The following is a 17,409-nucleotide window of genomic DNA, read 5'->3' as shown; positions in this document are numbered from 1 at the left end:
GGGGAGAAGGCACAGACTCTGTACAAATAGTTGCCCAAGGGTAGAATCAAACCTGGGTTCCTAGCATTGTGAGGCAGCAGTGCTGACCACTGATCCAATGTGCCACCCAACATGGTGATTTTGAACACATCTATTAAACCTCCCCCTTGACCTTCTCTGCTCTGAGGAGAACAACCATGATTATGGGTGGCACAGTGGCTCAGTGGTTAGCACTGCAGCCTCACAGTGCCAGGGACCCAGGTTTGATTCCAGCCTCGGGCAACTGTCTGTGTGGAGTTTGCACATTTTCCCCATGTCTGCGTGGCTCCCGCTGGGTGCTCTGGTTTCCTCCTACAGTCCAAAGATGTGCTGGTTAGGTGGATTGGCCATGCTAAATTGCCCATAGTGTTCAGGGGTGTGTGGGTTATATGGGGATGGGTCTGGGTGGGATGCTCCAAGAGGTGGTGTAAACTTGTTGGGCCGAAGGTTCTGTTTCCACACTGTAGGGAATCTAATCTAAGCTAATGACTGTCTGTATTCCTTTGCAGATGAGTTCCCAGAGGAGGAAGTGGAGTTTCTTGCAGAGCGAGGTCACATAGTGGTGAGAGAAGAGATTCACTCCTTGGTCCATGTAGCCAGGAGGATAAATGACTTCTTCACAGGGGCCAAGGATCCAAGAAGCAGTGATGCAGCTGCAGCTGTCATTTTGTAGCCAGAATTTTTCACCCGTGATGGTTTATTTCTCTCTTCTTTTTTTACCCTTTTTTTACTTTTGATTCACCGTGAAGTTGCAGAGTGCAAGTCGAAGGTTAAACACAGAATGTAACAGTCTGGGCCCAGTGACAAGATAAGTAACATTCTGGGGGAGCTGTGAGTGGATTCCTGAGTTTGGTTATCGTTGATGTTTTATCTGGAGGTGGCCTGACTCCCACTGTTTGTCCAGGTTCTTGTGATTTAGAGCAGATAAGATGATTTACAATGCACATTTTATCTTGGAACCAAAGCATGCTGCAGATTTAATCTGTGACACCACAGTTGTCCCCACCACCAACTTCTTTATTTACAGTGATACAGTTAAAAAGATTTGCAAAGTAATAGAAATCTGTGCTATTGCAAACCATCAGCATGTTTGTCACATCAATTTCCAAGATGCAGACATCTGTTCACTTTATGCTTCCAGAAGGATATGGTAGCAATGATGATCCTACTGGACCAGGAATCTAAAGACCTGAGTTCAAATCCCATCACAGAAGGCTCAGAATTTGAATTTGGGTAAATAAATAAAATTAGTACCATTAGGGGAAAAAACATAGTAATACTGGACTATCAGAAAATACGTATCCGGTGCACTAATCTTTAACAGACTTCTCACGTTAACTCTGATCTCTCTCTGCACCTTTTTCTATGGCTTTGACACTGTATTCTGCACTCTGTCTACTATCCTGATGCACTTTCCATGGTGATGATCTACCTGCCTGTATAGCACACAAAACAACACTTTTCACTGTATTTTGGTACATGGATGGCAACAGTAAATCAAACTCAAACTAGCCTTGGTTAGGGAAGGAAATCTGCCACCCTTACCTAGACTGACTCACCAACAGCAAGGAAGTTCCCTCCAAAACTGCCCTTTGTAATTCATAGGCTACTGAATTGTAGCAAAATTACAATAACTCATGACTTCCCAGCAGTGGGAATATCACAGACTGAAGTAGTTCAAGAAGGTGGCTCACCACCACCTTGTCAAAAATAACAAGGGATGGATAATAAATGCCAGCTTTAGGTGACACCCTCAGACCATTTTTTAAATCCCATCTGCATTGAAAGATGAAAACAGCCCAATATGGCACAATTGGATTGTGAAGTTAATGTTTTGAGTCCGGTGACCCTTCCTCAGAACTCTGAGTTCTGAGGAAGGGTCACCAGACCTGAAACGTTAACTCTGTTTTCTCTGACAGCATCTGTGGAAGACCTGCTGAGCTTTTCCAGCAACTTTTGTTTTTGTTCCTGATTTAAAACATCCGCAGTCCTTTTGGTTCTTTCTTAGATTTGTGAAGTTAATACAAGTCTGCTAGCTTCCTGTTACAGAAGAAAAGTATTGCATTTGGTGAAAATCTGAAATAAAAAACAAAGTGCTGGAGAAACTCAGCAGGTCTGGCAACATCCATCGAGACAGAAACAGTTAATGTCTTGAAACCAAAGACTCTGAACTGTTTAGTCTGTTTCTCTCGCCACAGATGCTACCAGACCTGCCAAGTTTCTCCAGCATTTCCTGTTTTCATTTCTGATGTCTCCTCTCCTCGCTTGGTTACTTCTAAATATTTTGGGGGCAACTTGCCTTGAGAATTGTAAATTGTGTTTACCCAATTGATTATCCGCAGAAATCATAAGTGTTCAAAACCCACTCCCAACCAAAGAAAAATGGAGTGTTCTGTTTTTGAAATAAGGAGGGGCAGGAAAGGGAACTTTGCCACAGTGTGTATCAATGGCAACTGATTTGCACTCTTTGATAAAGTTAACTTGCAGAGGTGAGTGTTTCTAAAACATAACTGCATCATGGAATCTACATTTGCCATTTTTAAAAATGCCCTCTCCCAAGTAATGTGACCACTGAATGTTTTAAAAGGTTTCCTTTGGCAAGGTCTTTAATTTTTTTTTTAAAAGAAGCATTTCAGTAATTTCATTCTTTCTTTTACTTCACTGTCGGGGAAATATATAGCGTATTTTCTTCACTGGGTGCTATCTCTAGAAAATGAAAACAGCACCTGATTTCCTCTAAAATTTCTTGACTTCTCTTCACCCCCTCATCCAGTGGAATTTCAAAAGCAGACTCCAGAGAGTGACTGACTAATGGTACATAATTTTCAATCCATGGTGCAATTACAATATTCACCACTCCATTGTGAAAGATGCCAAATATTACTATGTTGGCTCGTATTTATTTATTTATTTGTTTTTAAATTAGTTCATTTATTTGTATAAAGCTCTTGAACACTGAAGTTGAATGTTGTGAAAGTAGATTCTACCCAATTCAGTTCAATTCACGTCCAGCCAACCTCAGCTATGGCTTTTATTATCAAATGGGCAAAATGTGTATATTTTCACTACATTAACTGAATTTCAATCTTCTACTGCTGTAAATCTGTTATCAACATTGTTTGGGCATGTTTAAAACGGTTCTAAAATGACAGTTCCCCTGCAAAGTACTTTTTCCATAAACTCTTAACAGATTAAGTGAGGATCAGTTCTGAGGAAATGTAACACCACCAACTGTGGTGTGTCTCAGGATAAGAGGTTAAAACCTGATCTGTCCCATTGGGTGGGACAAAATATGGCCATTACATTATTGGAAGAACAGGGAAGTTTTCTTCTGTGCCTACGAGCTTATTATCAACCAACATCCATTTTAAGGACAGATGACCTAGCTATATTTCATATTGTTGTTTGCAAGAGCTTGCTACATGCAAATTCATGCAGTTGTGTTTTCTATGTTTACAATAAAGTAATTCATTGACTGTGAGGCATTTTGGGCATGTGTTGAGGTCATGACAGTGCTTTAGAAATGTGAGTACTTTCTTTAACTACCAGTTTATTGCTTATTATTATTTTATTAATATGATCAAGTTCACAAGGGCATATGAGTGCCAGGACCTTCATTTATTATCATCTGTCACTTTTTTTATTAAACAATGACATTTTTAGGTGTATGAAAACATCATAGCTTACAGAAGTGATTCTGAGATGCCAGAAATACTTGGTTCCTGCTTTCTTGATTTAAGTTCTTCAATCTTTTTTTTTTCCTCCCTGTACCCCATTTTGTCAAACCCCATCTCTAGTTTTCCCCAGAAGACGTTGAGAACAATAAATGTGTCGGTCTTGAACAAATATAGCCAAAGCATTTTTTTTTTGTAACCACTGTGCCCAAAATAGAAGGATGCACAGTATTGCAGCATTGCAACCTTGGCTAATTTTTACTTGATTGCACTTAAATGGGAATTATAAACACTCCAAATGTTTCCCTATTTAATATCAAGGCTTGAGTCAGGGACATTTGTGACCCATATCACTGCAATACAACGTATGATGCATTTCCTTATGGTATGTAAAGCCACAGCAATATGCCATTTGGGTCCAAGAAATCAACATCAGTGATTATGTTCCTCCCCATCTAAAGAGGCAGAAATTGCATAAGAGTTTTGTTTAATCAAATTAAACATAAACAACAATACCATAGACTAAGTTTTTATTTCTTGAAGGCACCACCACTTGTTCCCAGTGGTAATTATAGGATTCACTGAAAATAGTGAACAATATTTGTTTACTTCATTAAAATGAAGGCATTTGGTCTACTGTATCTGTGCTTGCTTTTTACTAAAACAATTCAAAACTAATCACTTTGCTTCTTTCTCCTGAAAGTCCTGGATTTTTGTCTGCTTATGGCACGATGCAGTTTTGCTTAAAAGATCTAATCATCTCAACCTCAATCTCTTCTGCCCTCTTAATTTCTTAATTGGTAATTTAAATAGATGACTCATTGTCAATGATTACTCATCCAACAGAAATGTTTTTCTTCTCTCCTGGAGCCTACATAAACGTTTCAAAATTTTACAACATCTTGTATATTGAAAAGTCAACATGCACTGAAGATTTACCGACTGCTCTAATGACGAGGTGTGATTGAAAGATTTTAGTGACAGTCTGTCATCTATTCCTGTACACAGTACTATAATTAATTGTCTTACTGTTGGGTGACCAGTGGAAGTCAAGGAGCACCCCAGAGTCAGACTTGATGTAACCAGAAAAGATTTGAAACTTCATTCTTTGTTCCTAATTGCTTATTAACATTGAGTGCTGTTGTTTAATTCATGGCAGACAGTCAAGGTTGAGGTGATAAATGCTGCATTTAATAGGCCAAATACTTGTTGCAACTTTTAAAATATTACATGGAAACTATGACACTAATATGTCCTCTGAGTTGTTGAAGATGCATCGCGAGATACATACCTTGGTTCTTTTGCTTTTTTTTTCTTCCCAACCTATTCTCAAGTATGAGACATTTCAGGATGGATAATACAAAATTAAGTTTCAAAATGAAGACCAAAGACTCCAAATCCAAAAGTGTGCCATTCATTTTCATCAAACAAAGTTTCTCATTGAGGTGAGCGATCCTAGATCCGAAAATTTAAAGTCAATGCTGCTGCAGTGGAGAAGATCCTGAATAGTCTCCAAAAAGTGGATGTAGAAAAGATGTTTAGTTTTCTGGGTCAGTCAAGAACTGGGTGCGGGGGAATGCTGTGTTAAAATTAGGATCATCTTTTTAGGATAGAGACGAGAATGATTTCCTTTCAAAGGATTATGCAACTTTGGATCTGCCTGAGAAGGCATTAAAGTGAGGTGTTGTTGAATATTTTTAAGATGGAGGTAATAGATTCTTCTTGGGCAAGGGAATCAAAGAATATTAGAGAAAGATGGAAATGCGCAATTCGTAACTCAAACAGATCAGCCAAGATCTTATTGAAGGATGAAGCAGGCTTAAGGAGCCAAATGGTCTATTGCTCCTGTTTTGTATGTTCACAATATAAGCTAGTTGTTACTCATGCAGCATTTTCAAAGGGAATAGTCAGATCAAGTGTAGGACTACAATATGTCCATTCCTGCCATTTCAACTATAAGATAATACAGTAATTGGTGTTCCAGTGAAGTTACTCAGGCTGATAACTGGAAGACATGTTTTACTTTAGCAATTGCACTTGGCATGGACCCTTTCTGTTGCATGAACTTGAAAAGGGTGATAAATGAAGGGACAAAAAAATCAGACTAATGCAAATGAGCAGTGTGTAAAAACAGCTGAATATTTTGGGAAGGATAAACAATATTTCATGAAGTGTTCATGAGACCATAATACTGAACAACGATGTGATGCTGTTTAATGATGTGATTTGAGTCAAGTGTCCTCTGGTCCAAATCAATGCCAAGAATGTTTGTTATTTATTAATTGAATTGCCAATTTTCATCTGAAATAAAATCCTGACTGTGCTGATAATTCACACTGAAGTCTTAAGTTACTGTTTTTGTTTTATTCTGTGTGAACTGAATGCTGTAATAGAGGGAGAAAGAGAATAACATGATTTGCACTTATCATGTATTAATCAACTTTTGAAAAAAAAAGTTTCATCAGATTTATTATGTCAATAAAATGAAAATGTTTTTGTTTTATTTTGGGGTGGGGCAAACAACAAAAGGTTGCTTTTAAACAGCACATTTAAGAGAGCAAAACATCATAGGTAGTAGTAGACTAAAGACTGAGGTTAAATCTCACTTTAAAACTTGAGCAGAGATAATGGGAACTGCAGATGCTGGAATATTCCAAGATAATAAAATGTGAGGCTGGATGAACACAGCAGGCCAAGCAGCATCTCAAGAGCACAAAAGCTGACGTTTCGGGCCTAGACCCTTCATCAGAGAGCTCTCTGATGAAGGGTCTAGGCCCGAAACGTCAGCTTTTGTGCTCTTGAGATGCTGCTTGGCCTGCTGTGTTCATCCAGCCTCACATTTTATTATCTTAAAACTTGAGCACTTCTCTTGGGTTCTACTATGCCAGCCTGAACTACTGCATTAACTACTCTACCCCTTGACATTAGATCACCATACAGTATTCAAGTTTGGGCTGACAAGTGCGCAACAATCTTCAGCAGGTTTGTAGAATTATAGCTGAGGCTATTCAGCTTGCTCTGCCATTCAATCTCGTACTGGTTGATCATTCAATGAGTTCATTGTACTGTTCCTGCTTTCTCCACATTTCATAAAGTCCTATAGCACCGAAACAGACCCTTCAGTTTGACTCATCGGCATCAAATAGACATCCCAATGTAACCTAGTTCTATTTGACACATAGCCATCTAAACCCTTCCTATTCATATTCCCATCTTGATGCCTATTAAATGTTGTAATTATATCCACTTCCTCTGGCAGCTCCTTCCTTAGATGCACCACCTCTTAGTTACTCCTTTGGGTCCTTTTAAAATCTTTCTCCTTAAACCAATGCCCTCTAGTTTTGGATTTCCCCCAACCCTGGGCTCTTCACTCTATTCATGCCTCTCATAATTTTATAAACCTCTAAAAGGTCACCCCCTCAGCCTCCAATGCCCCAGGGGAAATAGTCCCAGCCTATTCAGCCTCTCCCCTTAGGTCAAACCGTCCAATTGCAAGAACATCCTGGTAAATCTTTTCTAAACTCTTTCAAGTTTCACAAAGTTTCCTAATACTCCTAAAGCTAGGAGACCATAACTGAATGCAGCATTCCAGAAATGACCTAACCAATGTCCTGTACAGCTGCAGCATGACCTCCGAACAACTATATAAAATAACAGATCCAACGTTGGATACTGTTAAAAAGGTTTGCAAGTGTAGGTTGGCTGGGACAGTAAGAACTTTGATTTTTGTTAAAAGGCAAAGGTATGTGTTGTTTTGGGTGATTCACCAGTCCTTGGATGTACTACCTACATATCTGGCATCATCCCAGCACTGAAATTCATATACCACAATACACGCTTTTGTGAATGACCAAACATGTTTTCGGCTTGACCGCAGCATGCTGCTAGTGGAGTGGTACACCACTTGTTGCTACAGTATAGTAGCATATGAAACAGCCAGCTTCACCTGTTGCTCAAACGTTTGCGATACCTTACACTTCCAAGATAAACTGAAGTAGACTAGTCACTTCTCAGATCTTGTGACAGCCTTAGACCCAGTGAGAAATATTCTGATCATAGTTGTCATTATCCTACAGGGTAGCTTTGATGTTTACAATTTTGTATTCAAGTTTGCATGATGAACAAATCGCTCTAGTCTTATGTACAAGGTTGCTAATAAGGCCAATCTTGTAGTATATTGTACTGCAGGAATTTGATGCATGTATTGATCAATTATGGTGAGTTTGCAGTCAATTGGAGTAGAGAATCCCATTGCTGATTTCTTAACCATGACATCAGATATAGCTTCAACAAATTGTGTATTTTTTCAGCAATAGAGAATGATAATTGGAGATGCATGGAACAACAAACTGAAAGATTGGAGATAGAGGAACAAACAAACTCAAGAATCAATTAAATTAAATAAAGGATTGGAGTTGAAGGACTTAACAAACTTTGGTGATCTTAACATTATTAAATATCTCAGCGTTTTTACATAGGAGCAATCGTGAATAAAATATGGTATTAAGCCACATCAGATAATATCAAGACAGATAATCAAAAGCTTTGTCAAAGAGGTTTTGTGGAACATCTTAAGGGAGAAGAGAGTGGGACAGAGTTTGTCAAGTTTGGTAAAGAATTCCAGTAACCTGGACTTTGGCATTTGAAGCCAAGACTACCACTGGCAGAGTGATATAAACTGAGGATGTATAATGTCCAGTGGACAGACACCGAGATCTTGTACAGGAATGGAACTGGAAGTGATTACAAGATGGAGAGGGTTGATGCCATGGAGGAATTTCAAAATAAAGCTTCAAACTTTAAACTCAAGCCATTAGTGCAAAGTTTTGCCAAAGATCTGTGGCTCGAGTTGTGGGTGAGGCTGTTGACTTGCTCGCCGAACTGGCTTGTTTTCACACAGACCTTTTGTCACCATGCTACGTGACATCATCAGCAGAACTTCCAATGTTAAAGTTGAGCATATGACCAACGGGGAGTTCCACACATGAAACATTTGAATGAAAACAAGCCAGCTCAGCAAGCAAGTCAACAACCTCAAGCCATTAGTGGACTGGGGAACTAATTCAAATCAGTGTGTAGTGAGGTGATGTGTGAGAGTCTTGGTGCACGTTAAGATATGGACAGCAAATACCTGGTGAAGGTGACAGGATAAGTGCCTTGACATTACTCACAAGCAAGCATGTTGTTTTGTTTTCCAGAGAAATTAACTTTGTTTGACAACTTGGTAAAGAGCTCCACACCACCTTAATGAAAAGTTTCTGTATTCAACACCTGTGTAACTCATTGACAATGTTTTACAATATGCTTAAGTGCTGGCACACCTAAAGAGAGGCATCTTGAGCGTATTTCTGCTGTTAGATTGCTGAATTATTCATGTGCATTGAATTGACCGTAATGTAAGAATTTTTTGTACAGCCTTCTTAAGGTTATGAAATGGAAATTGGGTTCACAAGTTCTTTTCTCATGATCATGTAACTCAAATCTTTTGTCATTGAAGGGAAACAAAACCTGTTATTTTCCCTTTGACATTAGACACTTTATCCCATCTCATATTTCTGTGATTTTTCCCAATTGTTTATTATGCTTCTACTTGCACCATTCTGCTCCCTTATTTAGGTCAATGGGGTTGCAGTGACCTTACTTCTTTACTGTTCTTGTTAGGAACAATGGGTGTGGACTTGGCCCAGCATAAAGTTATGTCTTGCTGGTTCCAGGAAAGAGTAACTGGTACATTTGTGGGCCTTGTTTGCCACTGTGTTTCCAACATCTGTGATTACTACGCAAAAGTATTTCATTGGACTCGAAAGCAATGAAAGAGATGCAGTATAAATACATGCTTTTATTTATTGCTTGCAGTAAAGATGTAACTGCTTTGGGACAAGAGTATTTCTATTCCAGAGAAAATATGTCTGTTTCCCAACAATTCTAATACAATTTAAACAAAAGCAGTTTGGAAACGGATAATTTTGGCTAACAGTAAATGCTTGGAAATAAACTTGAGGACCAAGTGTTTTATAGCAGTAAAAGCAAATAGCACGCTGCCATTAAAGATATGTTATGTACTGAAAATCAATTCCTTTTTGAGAAATTTTCAGTTTTTTACTTTCCCAGTGTTCTTTGGAGGAGACATTAATTTCATTCTCATTTCAATATTGACTAGTTTTTGAGTCATTGACTCATACAGATCCTTTGATCCAACCAGTCCATGTCAACCGTTTTCCTAAACTAAACTAGTCCTACCTGCCTGTATTTGGCCCATATCCGTACAAACCTTTCCCATACATGTACTTATCCAAATGTCTTTTAAATGCCATGACTGTACCTGTATCCACCCCTTCCTCTGGCATTTCATTCCACACACTAACTACTCTCTGTGTAAAGAAGTTGCCCTTTATTTCCTTTTTAAACTGACCTTAAAAATATGCCCCTAGTTTTGAACTAGGGAAAAGACCCTAGCTATTCACCTTAACTATGCCCTTCATGATTTTATAAACCTCAATAAGATCGTCATTAAACCTACTATGCTCCAGTGAAAAAAAGTCCTAGCCTTTCCCAATCGGTGTGATCAGAAGGTCAGTGTGGACTTGCTGGGTCAAAGGGCATGTTTCCACACTGTAGGGATTCTATGGACTTTTATGAACTTTCCAGTATAATTTTATAACTGAAAGCCCCATTGCTAGTAGCATCCTGGTAAATCTTATCTGAACACTCTCTAATTTAATATCCTTCCTTTAATAGCATGACCAGAATTGCACAAAGTACTCCAGAAGAGGCCTCACCAATGTCCTGTACAACATCAACATGATGTCCTAACTCCTATTCTAAAAAGATTTGTGCAATGAAGGCAAGCATGCTAGATGCATTCTTAACCATCCTGTCCATAGGTAATGCAAATTTCAGAGAATTATGTACCTGAACTCCTAGGGCCTACCATTAATTGTATAAGTCCAACCCTTGATTGATTTACCAAAATGCAATACCTCGTATTTATCCAAATTAAACTCCATTTGCTACTCCTCAACTCACTGACCCAAGAGCAAGATCTCTTTGTATTCTTAGATAACATTCTTCACTATGTACTATGCCACCAATTTTAGTGTCATCTACAAACTTACCAACCATTCCTCCTGTATTCTCATCCAAATCATTTATATAAATGACAAACAAAAGTAGTCCCAGTACCAATCCTTGTGGTCATAGAAACTTTGAAGACAGGAGCAGGAGGAGGCTATTTGGCCCTTCGAGCGTGCTCCGCCATTCATCACAATTATAGCTGATTGTCTACCTCAATAGCCTAATCCTGCTTTCTCCCCATAACCTTTGATCCCATTCATCCCAAGTGCTACATCTAGCTACCTCTTGAATACGTTCAGTGTTTTGGCATCAATTACTTTCAGCAGTAATGAATTTCATGGGCTCACCACTCTTTGGGTGAAGAAATGGTCACAGACCTCCAGTCCGAGAAACAGCCTTTCATGACCACCCTCTGTCTCCTACCATCAAGCCAATTTTGTATCCAATTGGCAAGCTCATCCTGAATCCCACATGATCTGACTTTACTAATTAGCCTACAAAACCATGCCGACTATCCCTAACCAGTCCTTGCCTCTCCAAACACATGTAAATCATAGTTTTGAGAATCATCTACAATAATTTACTAATGTCAGGCTCACAGGCCTATTGTTCCCATACTTCTCCTTACAGCCTTTCTTAAATAAAGGCAAAACATTAGACACCTTCCAGTCCTCCAGTTCTGGTTATAGGTGATACCAATACTTCTGAGGCCCCTGCAATTTCTTCCTTAACTTCCAACAACATCCTGGGATAAACCTGATCACAGAAATTTGTCCACCTTTATGTTCTCTAAGACCTCTAAAAATTCTGTAATGTGAATTGTTTTCAAAATATCAATATCTATTTCCCTGAGTTCTCTTGTCTCCATTTTGTTCTCTACAGTAAAAACTGGCATGAAATATTCATTTAGTATCTCACCCATCTCCTAAGGTTCAACATGCAGATAACCTCGTTGATCTTTAAGGGGCCCTATTCTCTCTTTGCTACTCCTTTGCTCTTTTCTTTCTTATTCTTGACTAGAACCTCAATACCTTTATTCGTACGTTGTTCCCTACTCTTACCAGTCTTACCCTTTACACTAACAGGAAAATAAGGCCTCTGAACTTCTGTTATCAGACTTTTGAAAGCCTCCCACTTGTCAGTCATCCCTTTACCTCCAAACAGTCTACTCCAATCAACCTTTGAAAGTTCTTGACTAATACTATTAAAAACTGCTTACTCCAATGAAGCACTTTAACTTTTATTGAAAACTTATCCCTTTCCATAACTATTTTAAAACTAATAGAATTATGATCACCAGTCCCAAAGTGTTCGCCTACTAACACTTAAGTCACTTCCACTGCCTTATTTTCTATGAGGCTAGCATGTTAATATTTACTGGAATCTCCTCCCTTAAAAAAAACTGAATACCACTTCAACATGAACATGGAGGGATTTAGTTTCTACTTCTAACTTTTTCTACTCCAAACCTTATTCCCAAAGCACATCAAAGAGGATGGTGAACAGCCAAAGATTGTAGGGTTGCAAAGGGATTCAGAATCTGCCTCTTTTTGAAGTTTGTTTTGAAATGTGGTTGACAACATGATTATGTTTTGATCTATTTCTTTAACCCAGCGTAAAGTGCAGCAATGAAGAAATGCACACAATCTGCTGAGTTCTGCCTAGCAGGCACGACTTGGATACCGTGGGACAGAGTTATGGACATCGAAGTTGTTTACCTGCATGAATTAACGAATAAGTGAGTTTTTTTTGTGTTCTTAAGAGCTTCTGAGTAAAATTGTGCATTTAAGTCCTGATCTAATGACTTGAGTCACAAAAACCTCAATAGAACTGAAGGAGTACTGCACTGGTGGAGATGCCAATTTTAAGTTGAGGCACCAAATCTGTCTGCCCTCTGAAAACAGGGAGTTATCCCCTGTGTTCTGGTGAATATCTCTCTCTCAACCAACACCGGGGTGGGGGGCAGATTAGACAGCCATGGCTGACAACAGAAGTCAGGAAATGTATCAAAGAAAAAGAGACAGCCTATAAAGTGGCCAAGAGCACTAGGAAATCAGAAGATTGGGAAGGCTACAAAAACAGAGGATAGCAAAGAGAGAAATAATCAAATATGAAGGTAGGCTAGCTAGTAATATTAGAAATGATAGTAAAAGCTTCTTTCAATGCATAAGAAACAACCCAGAGGCAAAAGTAGACATTGGGCCGCTCCAAATTGATGCTGGAAGGCTAGTGATGGGAGATAAGGAAATAGCTGAAGAACTTAATAAGTATTTTGCATCAGTCTTCACAGTGGAAGACATGAGTAGTATGCCAACAATTCGCAAGAGTCAGGGGTCAGAGTTGAGTATAGTAGGCATTACAAAATAAAAGATGCTAGAAAAGCTAAAAGGTCTAAAAATTGATAAATCTCCTGGCCCTGATGGGCTACATCCTAGAGTTCTGAGGGAGGTGGCTGAGGAAATAGCAGAGGCGTTGGTTGTGATCTTTCAAAAATCAGTGGAGTCAAGGAAAGTCCCAGATGATTGGAAAATTGCTGTTGTAACCCCTTGTTTAAGAAAGGATCAAGATAAAAGATGGAAAATTATAGGCCGATTAGCCTAACCTCGGTTGTTGGTAAAATTCTAGAATCCATTGTCAAGGATGAGATTTCTAAATTCCTGGAAGTGCAGGGTCGGATTAGAACAAGTCAGCATGTATTTAGTAAGGGGAACTCATGCCTGACAAACCTGTTAGAATTCTTTGAAGAGGTAACAAGTAGGTTAGACCAGGGAAACCCAGTGGATGTTATCTATCTAGACTTCCAAAAGGCCTTTGATAAGGTGCCTCATGGGCAGCTGCTGAGCAAGGTGAGGGCCCATGGTGTTCAAGGTGAGCTACTGGTTTGGATTGAGGATTGGCTGTCTGACAGAAGGCAGAGAGTTGGGATAAAAGGCTCTTTTTCGGAATGGCAACCGGTGACAAGTGGGGTCCCGCAGGGTTCAGTGTTGGGGCCGCTGCTGGTCACTTTATACATTAATGATCTGGATGAAGGGACTGGGGACATTCTGGCGAAGTTTGTCGATGATGCGAAGTTAGGTGGACAGGCAGGTAGTACTGAGGAGGTGGGGAAGCTGCAGAAAGATTTAGACAGTTTAGGAGAGTGGTCCAGGAAATGGCTGATGACATTCAACGTGAGCAAATGCGAGGTCTTTTACTTAAGAAAAAAGAATACAGGCATGGACTATTTTCTAAACGGTGAGAAAATTCATAAAGCCGAAGTACAAAGGGATCTGGGAATGCTAGTCCAGGATTGTCTAAAAGTTAACCTGCAGGTAGAGTCTATGATTAAGAAAGCGAATGTAATGTTGTTGATTATTTCAAGAGGGTTGAAATATAAAAGCAGCGATGTGCTTTTGAGACTTTATAAGGCTCTAGTTAGGCCCCATTTAGAATACTGTGTCCAATTTTGGGAGCCATACCTCAGGAAGGACATACTGGCGCTGGAGCATGTCCAGCGGAGGCTCACACGGATGATCCCTGGAATGGTAAGTTTAACGTATGATGAATGGCTAAGGATCCTGGGATTGTACTCATTAGAGTTTAGAAGGTTGAGGGGAGATCTAATAGAAACTTACAAGATAATGTATGGCTTAGAAGGGGTGGACGCTGGGAGGTTGTTTCCGTTAGGCGGGGAGACTAGGACCCGTGGGCACAGCCTTAGAATTAGAGGGGGTAAATTTAAAACTGAAATGAGACGACATTTCTTCAGCCAGAGAGTGGAGGGCCAGTGGAATTCATTGCCACGGAGCGCAGTGGAGGCCGGGATGTTAAATACCTTCAAGGCTGAATTGATAAATTCTTGATCTCACAAGGAATTAAGGGCTACAGGGAGAGTGCAGGGAAGTGGAGTTGAAATGCCCATCAGCCATGATTTAAATGGTGGAGTGGGCTCAATGGGCCGAATGGCCTTGCTTCCACTCCTATGTCTTATGGTCTTATGCCAAAAATTTTTTTAAAATTGGGTCATTATCACATTGCTCTTTACAGGATTCTGCTGTATTCAAATTAGCTGCAGTTTCTAACATTGCAACAATGACTACACTTCATTAGCATTTTGCAATATCCTAAGGTTCAGTGAAGGCACTGTATAAATCCAAGTTTTTTTTCTTGTCGTTCATTAATTCGTGTTAATTACCTATGGTAATTAGGAGGGATAGCAGATGGCAGGGCAAAGCAAATCCACTAATTGGCACTTCTAATGCAGAGGATGGTAACATGGATGCTTCTTTAACAACAGACTGTTTTCAGCCAACAAAGTACTAATGTTGAAAGATCAGAAATTGATTTCCGAGTTTGTTCTGTGCATAAATACAAATGATAAAATTGCTAAAAAAAACTACATTCCTCATTCTACAAAGAACCCAGTTGCTCAAAAGGTGCTTTAGAGAAGGTACAAATTTTGCTGCCTTCAAAATCCAGCAATGCCAATGTAAATTAGCCCAAGGCTTATGCAAGACATAAATATGTAAATCATAGGCAGTCAGAGATGGGTCAGATGAGAAATTAAAATTGAGTGATTCTCAACGCACAAGGAAGCCAACGGATTAAGTTCTGGTTATGCAGCACAGTATGTCTGATGAAAGCTTAGACAGCCAGTCTTTAGACATTGAACAGCTGAATAATTACCTCAAAATTCAAGAAAGGGGTGACTTAACTGTCTAAATAAATTTTCTAATAATACAACTATAAGATAAACATGTTTTATTATATAAAGACATGTATTTAATACAGTATGTAATCATTGAACTATTGAAATAAGACTGACCTTAATGTAATGATCAGTTAGAACAGTAAATTAAATTAAAGGCAAATTGGTTAATTGCATTTCTGAGTTGTCATCTTTTTCCCCATTCAAGGTCTCCACTCTATATCCTATATGTGGATGAGAGGGCCTTTGACTGTGTCTGCTATATTTCCTGAAATTCTGTTCTTATCCCTCCCAGTTCTTCCCAGAATTACAATAGGGTTCCTGTTGTCCTCATCTTCCAAACCATCAGTCTCTGTATTCAAAGAAACATGGAAAGTAAGAGCAGTGATAAGCCATTTTGTCTGTTTAACCTGCTCTGTCATTCCATGTGATCACAGCTGATCATCAAACTCAGTACCCTGATACTGGGTTAGAGACAAAGAAAAAAACTACAGATGCTGGAATCCAAGGCAGACAAACAGGAGGCTGGAAAAACACGGCAAGCCAGACAACATGTGGTTGACAAGTTAACGTTTCAGGTATTAGCCTTGCTCAGGGCTGCATGTGGGGGTAAGGGGAGCTGCAGATAAATGCAGGGGGAGGGTAGCGGAATGGTGGTGATAGGTGGACACCGGTAGTTAGTACAACATGGGAGGGATAAATCCAGTTGGTAGCTGGAATGAAAGGGAGGAGGCGGGGCTGGAAAGAGGGCCAGGGGATTGGTGTGAAGGTTATTTGAAATTACAGCTTGCAGGACTTAACATTAAGTTCTCTAAATTTAAATAACCTTCCCACCCATTCCCCCACTCCCTTTCAAGCCCTGCCTCCTCCATACAATTACAAGTACAGCCTCCTCCTTTCCATTCCAGCTACCAACTGGATTTATCCCTCCCATTGACCAACGAGGACATACCAACTGTGGGTGTCCCCACATCCCCACAACTTTTCTGCAGCTCCAGTCCTTAAGGATAATACCTGAAACATGACTTCTCCTCCTCCAGATACTACCTGACTTGCCGTGTTTTTCCAGCCTCCTGTCTGTCTCCCTTGATACTGGGGATGGCAGGATTGTCCAAGAGGAGAGATTGATTCCACTGGGCCTGTATTCATTAGAATCTGGAAGGATGGTTTCTCCCTATACCCTTTGATGCGTCTTAAATTTACATATCTCTTTCATGAATATATTCAGTGATTTGGCCTCCATAGAGATCTGTGGTAGAGAATTTCACACAATACCATTTGAGTAAAGAAATTTTTCTTGAATCTCAGTCCTAAATGATTTACTCCATATCCTGAAATTAGTTCCAGACTCCCTAAACAAGGAAAACATCCTCTTTGCAATTAGTCTGTCCAGCCCTGTTATAATTTTATACATTTCAACAAGATCCTCATAAGCTCTAATGAAAACAGGCTCAGTGGAACCAATCTCTCTTCTTGGATATTCCTGCCATCCTGAGTATCAACTTCATGAACTTTCACTGAACTTCCTCAGTTATATCCTTTCTTAGGTAGGGAGCCAAAAACTGTGCACAATACTCCACGTGTGGTCTCACTGGGGTCCTGTATAATTTCAATAAGGTATCCGTACATCTGAATTCAAATCCTTTTGCAATAAAGGCCAATGTACCATTTGCCTCCCAATCATTTGCTGACCCTGCCTGTCTACTTTCACAGACTGGCATACAAGGACATCCAGATCCCTTTGTACATCCACATTCCCAATATATCATCATTTAAATAAACTGCTTCCTTTCGGTTTTATACCTAAATGATTAACCTCACAGTTAGCCATGTGTTGTTTCTGCACATGTTTGACAACTCTCTCAATTTATCTGAATCACCTTGAGGCCTCCTTGCATCCTCCTCACAATTCACAATCTCTTTCAGTTTTGTGTCGGCAGCAAAATTGGAAATGTT

General features: G+C 39.5%; 1 protein-coding gene across 1 annotated transcript in view; it reads left to right on the top strand.

Annotated features, from left to right (window-relative positions):
- LOC125461632 (glutathione hydrolase 7) overlaps positions 1 to 6,033 on the top strand; it is an 89,905-nt gene extending 83,872 nt beyond the window's left edge. Inside the window, exon 15 of the mRNA XM_048550581.2 lies at positions 528 to 6,033. Coding sequence (XP_048406538.2) covers positions 528 to 691 — 164 coding nt within the window. The 3' untranslated portion in view covers positions 692 to 6,033. The remainder of the gene's footprint in view (positions 1 to 527) is intronic.
- Positions 6,034 to 17,409: the final 11,376 nt, after the last annotated feature.

The sequence above is a fragment of the Stegostoma tigrinum genome, chromosome 19, assembly GCF_030684315.1.
Source record: "Stegostoma tigrinum isolate sSteTig4 chromosome 19, sSteTig4.hap1, whole genome shotgun sequence".
Taxonomy (NCBI): Eukaryota; Metazoa; Chordata; class Chondrichthyes; order Orectolobiformes; family Stegostomatidae; genus Stegostoma; species Stegostoma tigrinum.
The sequence above is the reverse complement of the archived record's forward strand: the minus strand, read 5'-3'. Positions and strand labels throughout refer to the sequence as shown.